The sequence below is a fragment of the Brachyhypopomus gauderio genome, unplaced genomic scaffold, assembly GCF_052324685.1.
Source record: "Brachyhypopomus gauderio isolate BG-103 unplaced genomic scaffold, BGAUD_0.2 sc96, whole genome shotgun sequence".
Lineage (NCBI taxonomy): Eukaryota > Metazoa > Chordata > Actinopteri > Gymnotiformes > Hypopomidae > Brachyhypopomus > Brachyhypopomus gauderio.
In genome coordinates this window covers 758,449-777,183 of record NW_027506917.1, presented here as the reverse complement: position 1 = coordinate 777,183, position 18,735 = coordinate 758,449, and the positions used below count along the sequence as shown (strand labels likewise).

General features: G+C 49.2%; 1 protein-coding gene across 1 annotated transcript; it reads left to right on the top strand.

Annotated features, from left to right (window-relative positions):
- The first annotated feature begins 3,937 nt into the window (after nt 1-3,937).
- On the top strand, nt 3,938-18,631 carry rreb1b (ras responsive element binding protein 1b). The gene is given in 11 exon segments (XM_076992684.1): nt 3,938-4,195; nt 5,402-5,449; nt 5,452-5,490; nt 5,714-5,877; nt 9,607-9,751; nt 10,081-10,208; nt 10,334-10,523; nt 11,372-14,012; nt 14,134-14,298; nt 14,591-15,364; nt 15,551-18,631. Coding segments are annotated over 11 exon segments (4,923 nt in total). The 5' UTR covers nt 3,938-4,075; the 3' UTR covers nt 16,060-18,631.
- The last annotated feature ends 104 nt before the right edge of the window (nt 18,632-18,735 follow it).

The following is an 18,735-nucleotide window of genomic DNA, read 5'->3' as shown; positions in this document are numbered from 1 at the left end:
ACAATTCACCGGCCGAGATCACAGACCAGCAGTGACGGGGAGGCGGGGCTGAGGAAGAGGAGGTGGAGACTGGTTCAGGCATTCCACAGACCTTCCCTACACCACACCAAACAGGAAATGCACGAGTTCCCTATGAGGGAGAGAGAGAGAGAAAGACTTTCCCTTCCTTTGTGTTAAAAAAACATTTAGGCAACGGAATGAAAGCTGCTCTAAAGAAGGGGAGGGGAGGGTAGCAGAGAGGAGAGGAGAGGAATAGGGGGAGGAGAGGTATTGTATGAGTGTTTTCTGCGATATGACGGACATCATCTCCTGGGGAAGTTTAAAGGATGTGTCCAAAGTGTCTGTGTATTTTCTCTCCGTGTCCTGCTGACTCTCAAGGGTGGGGGAGGTTGGGTGGGTGTCAGAGCACCACATTCTATCCTTTTGTCCTTCAGCAAACCTCAGATAGCTCGAGACATAGTTGGAGGTGCTTGTCTGCACAGTATCCATCTGAGGCCTCCGCAGAACAACAATTCTCCTTTTCCTCCCATCTTTTGTAATAAAGTAGCCCAGTTTCCTCCTGCATCCCTCATCGGATTTTCCCTTGGCCCCGCCCATCTTGCGAAGAACTGTTCCCTGCATCTGTTGCACTTGGCTCAGGCCCTGGTGACTAATTAATTCATCTTACCGCCAGCTCCTCTAATCCCCCCACTCTATCAATCCCCCCACCCCGTACTCCCTTCCCTCGGCCGGCAGTGGCGTACCTCAGGGGTATGTGCTGCGTCCAGGCCGGTTGCGACGTTAGCCGTAGCTTTTCCTTTTGGACGCGCTAAGGCGGTGGCCGGGGGGGGGGGGATCGCGTGACTGGCTTTGGAGCGTGTGTTGGGGAGCCTGGTGCTCCTCGGTTTTGTTGTGTAATGGGTGGGTGTGGCAGGCCCGCTCGCCTTTCCACCGCTCACAGCAGGAGCAGCACGGACGGCCTCCTCCCGCGCTCCTGCATTCTAAATTGAGGATGATTGTTTGGTGGGTGGGGGGGGGGGGTCACAGAGCAAATCATACCCAGCTATATTTCGCACGCCAACACACACACACACACAGAGGAGCAGAGAGCTGCTCTCTAAGCCACTTCCTGCTTTTGATTCAGAGCCCCAGCCCCCCCCTGACTGTTCCTTTCTCCAGCCTGTGTGCCGATTTCACTCAGCAGGCAGCAGACGGCCCGGCCCCTTCAGACCAGCTGTCTTCCACAACTCTCTCCCTGTCTCCTCCACTCATCTCACCATCTCTCTCTCTCTCTCTCTCTCTACACCATGGGATCCCTTTGTTGCTGATCTCTCTCTCTCTCTCTCTCTTTCCACTGCTCTCTTCTTACGCAGGCTTCATCCCTCCTTCCTCTCTCACTTGAAGGCCCCACCCTGCTGTTCAAGGGATGGGCCTCTGCCTCCCTCGCGCCCCCCCCCCCCCCCCCCTCTCCTTCCTTCTCCCCCTCCCCCCTCCCTCGCTCTCTCACTCTCTCCCTCCCCTGGCTGTTAGTATCAGTCTCCCACAGCTGCTACACACCAGAGGTGCCTCTGTTCTCCCCCCCCCCACGTTACGGAGGACGGCTAACGGCTGCTTCGGCTACCTTGACAAGCTTGGTGTCTTTTGAAGGCCACTGCTGGCCTATAGTAGTTTTTATTATTACTATTATTTTTATTACTTCCCCAAATGTAAGAGAAGCCCCAAACACACCCACGCACATCCAGAATAACCCTCCAGTTCAGCAGACACGGATAGATCAGCGGTGCAAAAAAGAAGTCGTGGCGACGTCTCCTGTAACGACCCTCGCGTGCTCGATCACGTCTGTTTCCGCTGACTGCGCACGGCCGGTTAGTCTGCAGGCTTCTGATAAATAATCAAGAAGACTTGTGTGTCTCGGGCGAAGAGACGGATCTCTGGACGGCAGCGGCGCACCGCGGGACGCCAACAGCTTCGTCTCTACGTCAGCCTGGCGGGGGGGGGGGGGGGGTCGTTGGGGAGGGACCTGGTGCTCCACCCAATAACACCCACCCACACTAATGAGTCAGATTACTCCAGCTGACTGGCCTGCTCCCTGTCTGGAGAGGACAAAGAGACGTGGCTTGTCCTGCATCTGTCCCCCTCTTCAGTGCCGTCTCCAACACCTGTTGTCACACACACACACAAAAAGACTCTGTTCGCTGTTCCTTGTCAGTGCGGCGTGCAAGACAAGTAAAGACATGCTTCATTTTTGTGGAAAGGAAACTGTGTGTGGTGTGTGTGTGTGTGTGTGTGTGTGTGTGTGTGTGTGTGTGTGTGTGTGTGTGTGTGTGTGTGTGTGTGTGTGTGTGGCCTTTCTTACTGGTCTATTTGAGTAATAGACCTCACTGCAGTTGAATAGTTAATGCTTTCAAATAAAGTAAAAGGTTGAACTCGAATCAAGTCATGTTTTACTACAGTCAGATCTTCATTAATTGGGGCTACAGGATGATTTAGGTACAGGTTTAGCGTTATTGGGAGTGCCTAGTGAGATTTGCGCACCACTGTCTAAATTATGCACAGCCAACAAATATCAGAGCAGGTACCTCCAGTGACAAAACCAAGAGATATCAAAGGCAAAGAACCTTTACCATCTCCACGTCCCAGCATGCATCTGCGGAAGCAGAGGCCAGCACCGTTGTCCTCCCGCAATGTCCCCTCATGCCCCCCCCCCCCCCCCCCCCCCCCCCCCCCCCGCTTGGTCCTTTAAGCAAACTGCGGGAGGTTGTAAGCGGCTGCTGTGAGATTCGCCAGCAGGAGCGTGAACCCGGCGTGCGCGGTACGCGCTAGAAAAGGAAGCGGACAGATCGGGCCCCGCTGAGGTGTGAGGCAGACACACAGAGCGTCAGTCTCTCGTCGAACTCCACCGGCTTCTCACTTTTACACCATCACTCTAAAATCAGCTGCTCTGTGTGTGTGTGTGTGTGTGTGTGTGTGTGTGTGTGTGTGTGTGTGTGTGTGTGTGTGTGTGTGTGTGTGCACTCTTTAAATGAGTCACAGAGACAAAAACCACAGAATGAATATTGCTTATGGTCAAGTGACGTAACGTCCTGCAGTTCTAAGCAATTCTCTGCACAGTAGATATGGGAAGGTGAAGAGGAGAAATGTCATTTGGAGCAGAAGTTGCTCAGCCCACCAAACGTAGCCCAGAAGCTGGAGAGCTGCTCACAGGAGCGGGAGGTGGGGGAGGGGACTACAGAGTTAACCTACAGACTTTTAACCTCCGCTCTCAATAAAGACCACAAAAAAGTCGCTGAACTTTTCTGGAACAGATAACTCGCCTGAGACGGTGAGCTCTGGATAAACAGGTCAAAGGTTATTAGTCAGTGCCCCTATCATGGGTAGGAGTATACCACAATGCATGCTTGTTGGGGATGGGGGGGGGGCCTTGGCGCACCGGGGAAGAGGCTAATCTGAGACGGGGCTCCGGGGCTCATGGGTGCCCTTGATCCAGACGTGGGAGGACGACGCGTTCCTGCTCGATTTTGAAGCTGCACCCTTAACTCTAGTGAATGATCTTCCACAAGAGCAAAGCTCAGTGCCTCTGTGTGAGGGCTGTTTACTCACACGGTTTGTTTAGGCAGCGGTTAACTCCGCCGTTCCCGCCGACTGCACTGCTGCTAAGGTGCCACGTTTGCACGCTGCTCTTCTTCTGTGGTTCCTTGCGTGGAGCATTCGGCCCGCGTGAGCTTGTATTGTCCTTCGCAGACATGGAGAGCGCCCCACAGGACCAGGGCAGCAGCGATGGTGTTGCAGTGGCCGTCGGCTATGTACCCTCTCACCAGAGCAAGGAGGTCTCTGCAGGGCGCCCCCCTGATGATGGGAGGTAGAGCTGCACGCCCGTCCCTCACGTCTTGTTTTTGTTAACTCGTAGTCCATGCCGAGGATGTCTTGTTGTGGTTGACTCCGGAATTCTTACAGGAAAGCATCAGAGGGAGGCGGACCATGTCGGAGTCCCGCAGTGGGAGAGCGGGACTGTGAAAGAAAAGGTGATGGTGGGAGATCAACAGAGGAAGAAGAGGGTGTCGAAGAGGAAGGAGAGGGGTGCCTTGCCAATTCCACGATGTGTTCTGTAAAGAACGCAGGCCAAACGAACGGGGGGGCGGAGCTGGCCAGTTCCAGCTCCTCCCCCAAGACCCCCAGCAAGTCGCCCTCTGCCAATCGCACGGGGAGGAGGAATCAGGTATTTCGAGAACCCACAATGCAGTAATTTGACTTCATTGCCTTTTTTCCCTGGTTTTGAATGAGAATTGAGTCCCTCGTGAACCTCCTAAATTCTTTGGATGGTGGCATTTGTGTGTCTACGAGATGTGTGCTGAAAGCTCCATGCAGAGGGTCAACGCCTGAATAAAGTTTCACATTCATATCTGAATATTTAATTACCCTGCATGTCCAACTAACAGCAGGGGCATATTAGTGTTGTTATTGCAGCACGAAATGAGCACATTTTAGAAAGAAGTGCTAACGTCCAGAGCTCCAGATGAATTCTGAGGCAGATCTGATTTCCATCCCTTCGTTTCTCTTGGGGGGCCTATTAAGGACATGGGGGTTGGTAGGGGCCAACAGACGAGCAGCAGCACAAGCTCCCCCGCGCCCTCTAAATCCCCCCTTTGTCAACGGCCCCTGAGCCAAAGCGCTCCTCTGTGGGGCAGAGAAACAGGTGTGTGGGCTCTCGGCTCCTGGACAGCAGTGTTAAACGCGTTCAGATCCGTGACCCCCCCGACGTACTCCGCCAGCTGGAGACAGATGCGACAGGCACTTGCTACGGTTTGCGAGGGCAACACTGGACAGGGACACACTGCGTCTTTATGGACGGTCGAGCCCCCGTCACGCCGGTCCGCCGTTTCACCTGTTGCTGTCTGTGCCCAGAAGGAGCGTTCTCGCGTGATACTGTAGCAACGCGGACAGGACTGTAGCCACGAAGACAGGACTGTAGCCCACGGAGACAGGACTGTAGCTTTAGCTTCTGTCTTCGATTTTTGCATCCAGTTATATTAAAAACTTGTTTATCAGAGTCAAACCATTACGCTTATCCCTAGAAAAGATCAAATTTGTAAAGTACGTGGTTTTTCCTAAGGAAAACACCACTGTGTTGTGTAACGTATGTATTGAATTTAAGAGGTTTTCTTCAGACTTATTTAATGATTACAAAGCAGCAAAGAAACTAGCTTGTATCCTTTATTAATTCTTGTTTCTGAAAGATGTGGAGTGATGGCTCTAGATTTTAAGTGTGTTAGACTGCTACACAGAGACAGGGGTCTGGGCTGACAGTTGTGCAGGACTCACCTGTTGCTGTCTGTCAGCCCGGGCGCTTGAGTCAGTGTTTACCCTCCGGGCCCTCCCGCATCTGAACACGTGTCTGACGCATGCTCGTGTCTCTCCATCACAGGAAGTGAAAGAGCGCTCCAACTTCCTGTGCCCCCTGTGCGATAAGAACTCTGCGCAACCCAGCACCAGCTCACCATGCACATAAGACAGGTACGAAGGGCGCCACGACAACCAGAACCGTCTGCTCGGTTCTTGGTGCCGACTGGCATCACGCCTGGTCCTAAATTCAGATCCTTGGTACAAATTGTCTGCCGATTGTTGATGAAATGCGCTCGCCGATTCATGCTATCCCTGACTGCTTGTAATGAGGTTGAGAGGGGAAGTATGGTGGTGGGAGCGTGGTAACCGTGTCTCTCTGTTGTCCCGTCCTCAGCACAACACGGACAGCGGTGGAACCGACCATTCCTGCAGTATCTGCGGGAAGGCTCTGAGCTCGGCCAGCTCTCTGGACCGTCACATGCTGGTGCACAGCGGCGAGAGGCCCTACAAGTGCTCGGTGTGTGGCCAGACCTTCACCACCAACGGCAACATGCACCGGTAAGCTTTGGTGAGGGGGCGTGGTGAGCAAAAATGGGGGAGGGGCTTTCAGAACTTTTCCAGGGACCCTTGAGGTGTAATAGTGTATGGAACGTGGCAAAAAGTTCTTTCGTGTCGTCGGTTTGCATATGATGGGAAAGTTAATGTTGTGATTTTTGAGAAATGAAAGTGCCGTCTTGGCTGTTGTCCTCTCTTTGTTTGCCAATGTTAGCGATTGAGCTTGGTACCGAGTTAGATGAACGCAGAGAATGCTCACGTGTATTTTAAACCTAAATTAATTTGGTCAACAAGAACCAGATTTGTAGTTTCACAGACGGTTGCTTGATTTGGTTTTCAAACCAAAGCACAAATTTGGGTTTCATCTTCATAGTGTAAAACTCTGAACATCTTCACACCCTAAATCACACACACTGATTTAGTTTTCAGATAACCAGAAGGCATCATCATCGACACTCCAGTTATTTTGAGTTTATTTTCTTGGAATTATCAAATTCAATAGAGAAAGAGAAGTCCTGAAATGGCTGTTCTTAAACTTGCTTTTTCAGGTCACTGATTTGACATGATTAACCTGCCAGCAGCATTACCTGCTGCGTAAAAAAGAGAGCAGAAACCATGATCTGTAATCGCTGACAGAACTGTACACGTTCATGAACTTGATCGGGTTGTCTCCTTTCAAGATGCCCCTTCATTTTCACTGGCTGTAAAGTCTCGTTTGGCAGCACATCACAGGAGAGCACACGTTGTGGGTGGTCCGTTTCATCTTTGATTGGCAGGTGAAGCTGTATCATATATATATATTCTGATAGTGCCTGAGGATACTGGTGTAGGAATAGTAGAACTATGTGTTGAAGGCTTTTCTCCTACGTGTTGAAGGCTCTTCTGAACTTTTCACTGGATTGTTCTGGGACCACTGGTCTGGAGCCACTGATCTTTTCTCTGGCGATGAGTAGCAACTCATATACAATAAAACAAAAAAGTTTTGAGTGTTCCCAGTGCGTTTCTCTCTCTCGCAATTTAGGAACTGCTGATCTACAGCAGTATATATCTCTCTGGCCAAAAGCGGTAGCCACTGCATATTCAAATACTTGCCTGAGTGATGTGTGCAAATGTCACCATATATTTTGGGGATTATAAGCAAAGATTGAAGGCAGACCAAAAGATCACGGCGTTTCAGATGAGCACTCCTGGTCCTACAGGGCAACAGCGTCCCAGGTGTTTAGATTATTCTCTAATCTTTAGATTCTTGTATGAAAAGGGTTGAGCTGAGAGGAACGGGGGAGGGTTTCTCTCTCTCCGTCCCTGATGTGGGAGCCTGCTCTGCCATCTCCTGCTGCAAGGCGCCGGGATCCGGGCGTTTGAGCCCACGTGTTTCCTCCCGCACGTCGCCCCTTGGTGCGTGTTTGCGGTCACACGCCACAGCGGCGCGTCCAGGGCTGACAACACAGGCCTCCCTTGTGCCGTTGAGACACGCAGGCATTCCAGATGGGGGTGGGAGAGGGGAGAGGACCCGGGTCTGGGTGAGGAGGAGGAGGAGGGGGGGGGGGGGGGGGGGGGGGGGTTGCGTTTGGGCCAGTCACGCCTCACACACAGAGATGGAGGCATCCATCCTTCACAAACCACGCACCCAACCGGAGGTTCAGTATTCAGTTCAGCAGTGTGAAACCCTAGCACACCCAAAGGTACTACCATTGCGAAACTCCCAGCAGCTGGAACCAACACTTTGGCGAACAGCTTCATTCTCCCTTGAACTCCACAGCGCCCTCTGGCAGGGTTGTAGAGGCATCGCGTTTGGAAGGATGTGTTCTTGTGCCTCAACAAGTAATTCGAAACACTCAGCAGGTCAGTGTTGGATCACTCCCCCCGCAAACGGGCCCAAATATCTAACACGCGCGGCACTCTTTCTCCGCCTGTGCCTCACGGCCGCCCTCTTCGCTGCCATCCTCTCCGTCCTTCGCTTGTCTGAGTCCGTTCCAAGCGTGATTTAGGCCAGAGGCCTGAGATGTGAGATGGAACAGGATTCAGGCCGGCGGGGTCAGGCCACATATGGGCGGCCCCGCTCCTCCGTGCTCCGCTATTAATAACCCCCCCCACACACACACACACACACACACACCCCGACTGCAGAATGTGCAGCAAGCCTCCTAGCCCCGTGCCCAATGACATTTCTCCTCCGGTTCCTGTTCCCCCACGCTCTCACCGAGGCACTGCTACCTACATAAATGAAACTAAACTTTGCATTCCCGAGCGGTGATTTTACTATTTGTTTCCTTCTGAAATACTGAAATTTGCAATTCCGCTGCGGACGGAAACCTTTCCAGCCTCCTCTTTTCTCAAACATCATCTTGTGTTTGTGCAAAACTTCACGCTGCTAGAATGCTGAAGCTGTGGAAACCCTTGAAAATTAATGACCCAAACCAGTGCATCCGCAGGTGTGCTAACGTGTTCCTGTCGTTTGGAATAGTTTGCTGGATAACTCCTGGATTGGATAACCCTTTCCAGTTTCCAATCCTTGCTGCTCAGATGCAGTGCGATATCCGATTGGTATTCTTTTTCCATCGTGCCTCTGCAAGTTCCAAGTTGGCAGGTGCTTATAATGAACATATAAAGAGATGTTTTACAGCGACGGCTTTAGACCCATGTTCAAAACACAAAGTCGCACTCGTGTCTACATCACAGCGCCTGTGCAATCGAATCGCAGCGTCTGCATTTGGATAAACGTGCTGCTGTAAGCTACGTCCCGGTGATGTTCGTTAAGGACCGGTGGCACGCCACGCTGCCGCAGACCCGTGCCTACACCTCCACGCCTTTTGCGTGCAGGAACAGCGTGGCTTCACACAGGAGCAGGCAGGGTTCGTTTAGCCCACAGCTAGACCGGAGCATCTGGAAGCTCGTACCTCGTGGAACCTGAAAGGTGGGTTTGTTCCTGAGAAAAGGGGGCTGTGCACGCAGCTGCATGCCATAACGTGACTCTCCCTCCGGCCGTCACGGTCTGACCCCTCTGGGACAAAGCCCCCTGCTGGTCACGCACGGGCCATGCAGCCCACTTCACAACACTCCTCTTAACCAACCTTCAGACTAGGCTCACAGACGAGACACACACAGCCCCTCACAACCGGGCCAGCTTTCGGAGAGGGGAAGCATACAGGATCTTATGTAGTACCGTGACGGTAGTGTAGTTGGCCTTGCCGAGATGGTTTCTTAAAGCATTTTAATTTGAAAACAGTTTGGCAGCAGGTAACATTTTCTCATGAAAAAAGTCGATGTCCCTGTTATAGCACACCTAACATTCTGACTGTCATGTGGTCACAGTGTGTGGGTCTTTATAAACGCGTCTTCTTTTTTTGCCTCTCAACATACCCTGTTAATGTCTGAGATGTACATGAAATGGAAGAGTAATTTTTGGTATAGACTTCATGCTTATTTGCATGGGACAAGATGTCTGTTGATACCTGTTCATGGAAGAAACGTCATGTACCAAACACTGCAGATGAGAAAATAATCTTGATCATTCACTCAATTGTGAAAACGAGCACACACTCCTTTGCATAATTATGATTGGTCAAAGGTGATTCACTTTCATGTATAATTCCTCTATATCAATCATAGTTAGGGCCTTTTTTTTTGGTTATGTTGCTGTTAGGTCTTGTGGCATTTTTAGAAGTCTAATCATTGTTTACTTTGGAGAGCCTGCTTTAGATAGGATGCTTATCTGCCTGTTGCTTCCTACAGGCACATGAAAATTCACGACAAAGACCCAAACGGTGTTCCCGCCTCCAGCCCCGCCTCCCCAAACAAGCGACGAAGACCTTCAGCCAAGAGGAAGCCCAGCATAGAGGACGACGGGGAGAAAAATAGTGAACCACCAAATAAAAAGGTGCGGACAATTCAAGTATACAAGTGATGGATCACAAAATGTCCAAATGTCCAACCAGTTCCTTGACTCAAAGTGCAATTAAGGTAGCGGTGGATGAGGAGAGGTTAGTGTGGTTATGTTTACGCTATGTTAGGACAGCATGGTTAGGTTGTTTTTTTCTGTTCTTTGATTCTTTGGTTATTTTGTGTTTGATTCTTTATTGCTTTATTGGTTTTTTTTATTCTTCATTGAACTGGGGTTCTTTACTGGATTCTTTACTAAATTCCATCTGCTTGGAATACACTTTTAGCTCATTCTTCTTCTTCTCCATTTCTTTACTGACGGTGCAGCAGTCAGGAGATCAAGAGCTTGTCAAACGCGAAGAGGAACTTCTGTACTGTCCTGTCTGCTTCAAGACCTTCATCTGTAAATACGGCTTGGAGTCGCACATGGAGACGCACCCCGACAACACTCTCAGGTAGGGGAGCGGAGCATCTACCTCCTTCACCGCTGCAACAAAAAATTGGCCTCGTTTTCTTTGATCCGGCAACGTGAGCGGGTTAAGAGTGTGTGTTTTTTTTGTTTCGTCCCCCCTTGTGCTAGGTGTAACCTGTGCTGCATCAGCTTCCGCACACACCGAGGTCTTCTTCGCCACAATTCCGTTATTCATAAGCAACTGCCCACCGATCCCTCAGGGAAACCTTTCATCCAGAGCAACCCTTGCATTCCCCTGGGCTTCAGTGACCTGTCCTTCATTGACTTTTCCTGCCTCAAGTTTCCCCAAATTGCACAGGTATCAGCTGTGTGAAACATGTGCTTGGACTACACTGAATTATATTAATGTGAAATGTGCCATGTTTGTCAATTGTGATTTTTCACCGCAGTTAAAATTTGTCCTCCGCTTTTTACCCATCTGTGCAGTTAACACACACACACACAACACACTAGTGATTACTAGGGGGCTGTGGTGCACACATGCTCAGAGCAGTAGACAGCCCTAGCCCGGCGCCCGGGGAGCAGTTGGGGTTAGGTGCCTTGCTCAAGGGCATCTCAGTCATGGCCTCAGGTCTGTGAATCGAACCCACGACCCTTCTGTCACAAAACCAGTTCCCTACCACCTGGCCATGACTGCCCAATGACTTTATTGAAGTAACTGATTGGGCATGACAGTAGTCTTATGCAGATATATTTGATGATTTTGTTTTGGAGGTGATCTAAAAAAGGTCAGGTGGTAGCAACAAGCATGACCTCAGATTCCGTCCTCTCACGTGTATCGTAAGGCAACAAGTAGTCTGTGAAAAAGCAAACTTTGAATTTCATTGTTTGGCTAAAATGTCATTACATGTCATTCTTGACTGATGACACACAGCATTGTTTTTCTAAAGTAAGCATGTAAATAATAAATAAGACAGGACCCAACACTGACCCCTGGGGGACACCTGAGGTAACTTAATTTTTCACTTAAAGTTTCACTTTTCAGTACTACATCAGTACTGGTGTACCACATCAGAGGAATACTATGATAACTATTATCAGATACAATCCGATAGTTTCAACTCAAATACAAACTCAAATACAACAGTTCTCATTACTCTGTGAATGCACGGACATCCAAATCATAACTTGAACTTTTTTTTTCAGGTCTGGTGTGAGACAAACCTACGACGCTGCTCTAGCAAGTTCCATAGGTTTGTATGTGAGGTCTGCAACAAGGCCTTTCCTCTTCAGGTTTCTCTGGATCTACACACGGGTTCACATATAGCCGGTGAAGATGCCTCGGCTGAACCCCAGAACCAAGAAGCCAGTGCCACTGAAGACGTATCTACAGACGGCTCAGGTGCTGTGAATTCCAACGGGATAGGCGAGCCAGTGCCACACGAGGACCCCCATTCTGTAAATGGGAAGGAAGGCTTCATGGAATCACTTGGTCTTCAGCTTTCTTCACTGGCCAAACCTGAGCGGTCTGAGGAGGAGATACAGCAAGAAATCTTAGACAGCATCCATTTTATTCGTGTTGAGCCGACTGCAACAAATCTACCTCAGGAGACCAGTGGCAGTCTTGGCCTTTGTCTTCTAGACCCTGGCTCTATTCAAGGATTAAACAAGAGCGCTGGACTCAGCCTACTGTCAATACAGCCGCTTCAGGGCGGTTTGGTTGTCCGGCCTGTCAGCAGCCCAGCTGGAGTAGAGCTGGCTGACATCCAGCAGATCCTTAAGATGGCTGCATCTATGCCGTCCCAGGTAACTTTGCCACTGCTGCCGAAATCTCCCGGAAGTCCTCTGCAGGCCGACACCAGACAGATGACTTCTCTCAAACCCAAACCACCAGTGACTCCTCGGTCCAGCATGGGAACCTCCACACCTCCCCCTCATGTTATGAATGCCCAGCAGGCCTCCTCAGGTTGCATCAGCCCTGGCTTGCCACCTCCTGCTGGCCATCTGCTCGTGTCTTCCAAGCAGTCCTCAGACTCTTCATCCTCCTCAGACTCTTCTTCTCCCACCAACTGGGAAAACGCCCATCTGGAGCCAGATGGCACTGTAGCAACAATTACAACATACAACACAACCACTGAAAATATCAAGCAGGAAGATATTGGGGTTAAAGAGAAAGACATAAGAACATCGGGTGGAAAGAAACTCTCAAAGACGGAATACCCTTGTCGTTTCTGTACACAAGTCTTCTCCTTTCCAGGAGGACTTCAGGCTCATATGCGCCATCACCTGGGAGTGTCTCCATACCAGTGTAGCATCTGCACATACGCTGCACCAGACAATGCCACGCTAATGCGCCATTTACGAACGCACAGCGGTGAGCGCCCATACGTTTGCCGACTATGTCACTACCCTTTCACCGTCAAGGCGAACTGTGAGCGTCACCTGCGCAAGAAACACATGAAAAACACTCGGAAAGAGATTGAAAAGAACATTGAGTATGTGACCACCTCCTCGAACGTAAGTGGATTCATTGGTGGTACTACGCAAGACCTCATGGATTCACCTGGTAGTGGCAACACATCGTGCCGCTATTGCGGAGAAGACCTGAAAAGCTACAGAGCTCTCCAGATCCACCTGCGGACTCACAACGGATGCCAGAGGAAACCCTTTGAATGTCGTCAGTGTGGGGCGGCTTTCCTCGCCAAACGGAACTGCATTAATCACTTGCTTAAGCAACACCCAGAAGTTCCAGAGAGGGAGATTGAGGAACACATAAACACTTTAGTTCCCGTCACCTCTACCGTCGTGGACAACTCCCTTGCTTTAGCTTCAAATGGGGTTCCACACACGGTTCAGTCCGAGCCTGGCAAGCAGGACCTCAGCACCTCCTCCGGAGCTGACGACCAGGACCAGCCTTTAGACTTTTCCAGCAAGGCTTTGAAACCTTTTAGTTCAAAGGTTAAACTAGACACGACTCCTTCCTCCCTGCTGTCATTGAACGAATGCTCGATGGAGCCCATCGACCTCTCCATCCCTAAAGATCCAGAAGGGAAGAAGGTAAAGAGAGAACCAGTCAATACCACATCATGGCATCCCCAGGAGGTAAAGAGAGAACCTCCTTCCCCAAACACAGACAGGTCCTCAGGAAAGGACTCTGGGATCCAGGCACCACTGCCACTATCTACCACCAGCCCTGCTTCCACACTCACAGGTGACTTAACCAAGCTCCCCACCACACGCCTGAAGCCACTGCTGCCCAAACCAGCTGCTGCCACCAGTTCTTCCGAGATGCCACCCCTGGCTTCCATCGCCCAGATCATCTCCTCTGTGTCTGCTGCACCTGTGCTGCTCAAGTCGGGGATAAAAACTGAGAAAAGTGACAGAGTGATGCTTGGTGACAGACTAAACGAGAAGAAGTGTTCCTCCGCCACCGTTAAAGCCGAGCCCATGTTCAGAGGTTCTTCCCTTTATATCTCAAAGAGGAGGGGCAGGAAGAGGTCCTACAAGCCGGATGTGTTGGCAGCAGAAGCTGTGGGCGGGATTGACCTGGAGTCTAGCGGGGAGTTTCCAAGCGTGGAGAAGATGTTGGCAACTACCGATGCAAATAAGTTTAGCCCATATTTACAGTCTAGGCAGGTGGACTCGTCAAAGGACGAGTCAGAAAAAGAGAAACAGTCTGCCAGTGAAGAAGAGAAAGAAGGAAGAGAGGACTCGCAAAAGGTTCGGCCACAAGGCAAAGGGAAGAAGAACGCCTACTCGAACTCGGTGCAGAAGATGAAATGTCCCTATTGCCCCCGTGTGTTTCCGTGGACCAGTTCTTTACAGAGGCACATGCTAACACACACAGGTCAGAGTCGCTGCACACACACACACGTTTCTATTGGTGAGAAACGTATTTACTTGTTGTTAATGTATATAGATTGAACATGGGATTTTAAACAGTTCTATTTTACTGATGTTTATCATAGGGCAAAAGCCATTCCCGTGTCCCCAGTGTGACGCATTCTTCTCCACCAAGTCTAACTGTGAGCGCCACCTACTGCGTAAACATGGTGTATCCAATCGCAGCACACTACAGAGTGCCGGGCCACACCCCAAGCCCAAGGCTGATGAGGGGTCAACGGGAAGCACAGGTGTGACCTGCTTAGCTCCGCCTACATGATAGCGCCCCACAGCGACCCCTGACATCCTTGTCGTGATGACGTAAAAACTGAATAGAATTCATTTGTATAATTGCACAGCTCAACACAGAGAACTCGATTCAGAGTGTCCAGAAAGGTTGTAGCTAGCTAAAATAAATTTAAAACAACACCTATTGACCCCCTCGGGATTTATTTTGGTATCTGGGCTGTACCACTTGCCTTGCTACTGTGACATTTATGTATTTTGCCCATTTAGTTTAATTATCTCTCTGTCTGTTTGTAGAGGGTGTTTCTGATACTGATCCTGCTGTGCTTGGAGACACTGCCAGTCCAAAAAAGGAGGGCGACACCACAGCTGGTGACGGGGCCTCCACGGAGCAACGGAGCCACCCAGACGCACAGCAGACGGAGGACGAGAGCGACCTGGACGGCTCCCCGTCAGCTGCGTGCGACACCACGAACAAGGAAACGTCCGAGAATGACGAAGACTCTCAGAGCAACAAGAGCCTGGATATCGACTTTGCCAGCAAGCTCATAGACTTCAAGCTCGGCGGATCCGACCAGGAGCAGGCCGAGGGCTCAGAACCTCTAGCGGAACCAGAGAGCGCCGCACCGGAGGAGTTTCCTCACACCTGCACCACCTGCAAGAAGACCTTCCGCCACGCGGTCACCCTCGGACGGCACCAGAAAATCCACCTGCAGGAAAGCCAGCTGGTGGATCGAGGCAGGAAGGGTAGGCCGCAGCTTTCTGAGTCCAGCTTACCATCCAGCCCTGGCACGTCCCCGAGAAATGAGCCAGAGGAGAAGAGGACCTCGGATAAAGAGGAGAGTGGCAGCGCCCCGGAGAGCGGAGCAGAGGAGGAAGAGGAGAAGGAGGAGCAGAAAGAGGAGCGAAGTGACGAAGAGGAAGAGGGCAGCTCTTCAGACCTCAGGGGTTTGGAGGAGGACAACGAGATGGCAGGAGGCAGAAGTGACAAGAGGAAGAAAATCTGTAGTGTGTGCAACAAACGCTTTTGGAGCCTTCAAGACCTGACGAGACACATGCGTTCACATACTGGTACGGTAATATATAACAGCCCCCAGTATTTTAGACTCATTTGTGGCTATAGCCTCAGGTCACCAGCAGGTGGAGCTGTCTCCACATTTCCCCAGTCTTTTTGTGCACAAATCATAGGAATGTAATATTGATTTTGTTTATCAGGAGACTTTGCCGTTTGACGACTTTGATCTTTTGTTACTGCAGGAGAAAGGCCATATAAGTGCCAAACGTGTGAACGGACCTTCACCCTGAAGCACAGCCTGGTGAGGCATCAGCGTATCCACCAGAAGGCCCCAGAGAGCCAAGGCGCAGAGGGCTCGGACGACCCTGAAGACGCCGGTGGAGCGAGAGACGCCGGCCACGTGGATGAGGAGGTGCCGTGCTCCTCCGGGAGCGAGAACGAGGTGGCCGCGCCTCCCGAAACTCAACCTGAGAATCAGGAGACCTCCCAGACGCAGGAGGGACAAGGAGAAACACCAGAGGAACCCACGGAGAAGCAACAGGCAGCCGACAAAGATGATGGCGTCCTAGAGGAGAAAGGTTCCACAGAGGAACTTTCCAAGGAACGTCAAACCAAGGAACCTCAGGATGAGGAAGCTGAAGCAGAGTCTGATGTGAACGCCTCCTCAGATCCCAACTCGGCTGGAGATCCACAGCCCAAAGTGATGGATGTTCCTTGTGTCATGGGAACCCCAGGGGCTACCGTTGTATAAGCAGGAGCATCAGACTTGTTGACGTTCTTGTTGACGTTGGTGCCATTCTTCAGTGCTCTTCCACAAACACTAAGAGAAGACACAAACAGGCTGGTATCCACCCAGGCTTCATCTTGCATGCAGAATGCAAAAATTGAGACACATTTTTTGCAGCACAATTTCTTTTCTCTTGATGCCTTAATGATTTTTTTTCAAAGATTCAGATCAGTATGTAAGTGGACAGCATCATTTTGAATCAAATGTATAATTGTGATTTTTTTTAAAATTAGTCATAGTCTTTATATGAAACTAATGAGTTTTGTATGAAAAAACCAATGGTTTATATTTGCAACATTATAATGTATTATTCTTGGGTAAATTCCAGTTTGTTTTAGTCTACATGGTTTGCTTAAGTTCTGTAACTGAAGTGCCTGAAAGCATTTCTCCTGAGAATTCTGATATTGAGCTCCTTTGTGTTTTGGAACAGTTGTCTAATTCAATGGCCTAGTGTATCAGTCGGGGTGATCGCTGGTCAATCATTTATTGGCAATATTTGCCAGCCTTTTTAACCTTTTCCTCTCTCTCAAACCTCACTTGCGCAGTGATGATCGTAGCTGGCAGTTAGACACAGTTACTCCTGGTGGTTTGGGGTGTATAAGCCTGACATTACGACACTGGACGTGGACAAAAGCTTGTACTTCCACACTTTATAACACTTTATAATGCTTAAACATATAATATAAGACATTGACTGATGTGCAAGTATTTCTAAATACGCGTACATTGAAAATGTCCACGTGATCTTATTTCTGCATCATGTCATGTGCAGCTACATTCAAAGTCCACGTTTTGTCCATTGCAGTCACTTTTAAGTTCCACTGTCATAATTAACCAAAGCTCTAGTGTTTTGTAATAGTCTGGATTCAGAGTCACAGTGCTACTTCGGTCCAGTGTACTCAATCCTGCACATGCTGAATATGCTGATTCCTGCATCCCACACTCGCACTCCAAAGATGTATTCACGTGAAGCCGTGTACCGCGTGACCCGGTAGACCGTGCAAGCTTTCACCCACCGTCACAGTGTCCGTTCATCACAGACAGAAGCGTGATGCCCACCACGCGTGGAATATATTTACAATGTGAATCAAAAAGCATTTTTATGTCGCAGTATGGCGGTGTTTGTGCTTGACCCGTGAGGTTTATACTTGAAATCGCCCTGCTGTCGTTTGCCCTGCTACGTGCGGGAGAACTGTTCACACTGCAGGCTTCACTGCACTTAACAGTACCTCAGCAGTTAGTGATGCTAACCTCGTAGACTTCATCCGTGTGGCTAGAGGTTCTTCTGATGTCACTCGACAGCCAGGGCCCAGTGAAGGTGAATTCCAAATTGTCCTCAAACGAGGACGCAGTTTCTCAAGATTAGACAGAACTCACTTTACCTACATCGGCGATGGAATCTCAGACCCAGACGAGACTGTGCAGCGTTGCAGCTGATCGAGAGTGAGTCAGCACCACATCGTCCTGGACCTCCAGATTCTGTGGGATCTCTCCCAAGGCCAATCTGTTCACAGCTTTCGGTTTCTCCGGCGGGATTCAAGAAACATTGTTTACTCTAGGAAACACGGTGAATAAAAATCACTATATTTGCGGAAACAAATCATTTTTCATACTATGGTGTGTTTGTGAGATGAGTGTTTGCTTATGGTTTATGACGTGTGCAGAATTATATCAGCAACAAAGAGAACACACTGAATATTTTATTGTATTTATTGATGTTCCTGAAGTGGGCAGAGCTAATGAGAAAAGCCATGTGGACTCCCTTGTATGCTACTTGGAGATAAAGGCGACCGTAGCACTGAACAATCTTGAAGTTCTTTATATGATTTCTCCTTTTACAGATTGCAGTTGGCTGAGCTGTTATCCATGAATTACACTTCTTATTTTTGTTTGCATAACGCAACCCCTACAAATACACGGATGCATTAACTAAATATGAAATTTATACCGAATCTTCATTAATTTCAGATGAGTTGAAAATTTTTTTTTTTTTTTTTTTTGCATGTCTAATTTGATTACCAACTTCTCTTTCTCAGGGGCTTTTCAAATTATGCATATTTACTCTGTTTGTGGTTGGAAAATTCGTTGTCAATTGTAAAGCAATCACTACACATACAGCAAATGCATAAATGTGAATATCTTCAGGAAACCAGCTGCCTTTGGTGTCATCTCAATGCTGATCTTATTTTATTAATTTTCTTGATTTTCTCTATCTTCTGTAATATTGCATGTTTTACCCATTCAAATGTTAGATTTCACTGTCAAATGACTTGCATTTGTTAAAGGGATTGCACATGTTTGTTTAATGTTCTTGTTCAGTTTTAGAAAGCTAGTGTTTGTTTTATTCCCTTTACCACAATATTCAATGTTATCTGATAAAAATATTCAAACAATAAATATACACTAAGCGATTGAGAAAATTTAAGGCGTGTTTTGCGAAACCATAAAATTCCCTTCGCTGTCATAGCATGTCCATGATTTGCTTGTAGCGCCAGTGACAGAAATGCGAACAATTAAAATAAAATTTGCATCCAAATGCATTTCCAATACATTATTTTAAATTCTACATGAACAGAGACAATAATCGGAATATAAGCAAATCGACGAGCCGCGTCATGGCCGGAATTACGCGATGACGTG